The 1,666-nt window shown below is 40.2% G+C and overlaps 1 protein-coding gene across 1 annotated transcript; it reads left to right on the forward strand.

The window, feature by feature from the left end:
* Nucleotides 1–564: 564 nt before the first annotated feature.
* On the forward strand, nucleotides 565–1,557 carry LOC141641258 (uncharacterized). Its single transcript, XM_074449929.1, has one exon. The coding sequence runs from the start codon at nucleotides 565–567 to the stop codon at nucleotides 1,555–1,557; it is 993 nt and encodes a 330-aa protein (XP_074306030.1).
* Nucleotides 1,558–1,666: the final 109 nt, after the last annotated feature.

The following is a 1,666-nucleotide window of genomic DNA, read 5'->3' on the forward strand; positions in this document are numbered from 1 at the left end:
CTAAGAGTCTTTCCTAGTTTTCTACAAAAGTCTTACCTAGTTTTTCTCTTAGTCAAAACTAGGATTCATGCATCTTAGAATTCATGCACCTTAGTCAAATGTAGTCTTGGAGGCCAAGGCATTTCAGCCTATATAAGGACCAAGACTCCTTCATTTGTAATCATCCAAGTTTGAAAAAATATTCACTTTGTGTGAGAAATTCGCTGTTGCGAACCCCTTTGTTTTATCTCGACGCATTTTCGAGTAAAACCGGATTAATCTCAATAGGTCTTGAAGATTAATCACCATTATTCGATCTATAGGTCTATATCGAGCAAATATCCTTTTCTTTTCAGTTTATCTCTTTGCAAGTACACGGATTGATCGGATTGCACCTAGTGCATTCGGGTCCTTCGTTTATTTGCTAGCTCAAGTTAAGACTTCCGCTTGCGATACATATCAATTGTGGTATCAGAGCTACATCTCTTGATTTCCACTAAATCGAGACGGTCCGCGGGTCTTGATTTGTTATTCAAAAAAAAAAAAAAAATACGAGACAAAAAATAAAATAAAAAAGAAGACAAGATGAATTTTGATGATCCTGATTTTCTTCAAAGCCTTCGAAATGCATTACGAAACATTCCGGAACTTAACCCACGTTGGCAACCACGTAGAGGTGAGCGGGATGTAGAAGAATTCAAGTTAAGTGAACTATCCGAGTTCGTGGGAGGCACGGATCCCGAGGATTACCTTGAATGGGAAAGAAAAATCGAACGTATGTTTGATTTCAAAGGCCTTGATGATGAGAAAAGCTGTAAGTACGCTATTCTAAAACTTAGTCGAGGAGCTTCGTTGTGGTACGAAGGTTTGAAAGCAAGGCGTGCTCGGGCTGGAAAGGGGAAAATAACATCTTGGGAATCTCTTAAAAGCAAGCTACGTAAGAGATATGTTCCAACTACTTATAGGCTTACAACTTATCATAAGATTGTCGATCTTAACCAAGGGAGGCTTAGTGTTTTGGAATACATCAATGAGTTTGAAAATCTAGCTCTGATGGGAGAATTGGAGGAGAGTGAAGAGATGAAGATGTCTCGATTTCTTCGTGGGTTAAATCGTAATATCGCCAATTCGGTTGAGTTACCATCCTACGCGAACTTTGATGCTCTCTACAACTTGTGTTTGAAAATTGAAGCTCAGGGGAAAGCTAAACTCACCTATGGTGAGAATAGTCGAACTTGGAGGAACGAGGGAGGAATAAAGGGAGGTTTGAGTAGTCGTGTGGTCGAACCCAATCCCAAAACAATTTCTACTCCCGAACCCTCCGCAAGAACACCTGCTCTTGAAGAAACGAGCCTATCCAAAGTACGATGTTTCAAGTGTCAAGGATTTGGACATTATCAAAATTCGTGTCCAAACAAACAATTAATTGCTTTGAGAGAAGTCGTTGCTTGTCGAGATGAGTTATTTGAGGAGGAAGAGCGATTGGTGGATGTGTTAAACTTCGAAGAAAGGGAAGAGGATGAAGAATATGTCGAATCATACACAGCTCCTAATTACGATTGTGCTTTGGTTCTTTGAGCCCTGCAAGCTCAATCCACACCAATTGAGTCGGAGCAAAGAAACCAAATCTTCCACACCAAGTGTCAAGTAAAGGACAAATGGTGTAGTCTAATCATCGACGGAGGCA

Source organism: Silene latifolia, chromosome 2 (genome assembly GCF_048544455.1).
Source record: "Silene latifolia isolate original U9 population chromosome 2, ASM4854445v1, whole genome shotgun sequence".
Lineage (NCBI taxonomy): Eukaryota > Viridiplantae > Streptophyta > Magnoliopsida > Caryophyllales > Caryophyllaceae > Silene > Silene latifolia.

What these genes read in the sequence shown, in the direction of transcription:
- LOC141641258 (XM_074449929.1), top strand. Translation starts at nt 565, where the DNA reads ATGAATTTTGATGATCCTGATTTTCTTCAAAGCCTTCGAAATGCATTA.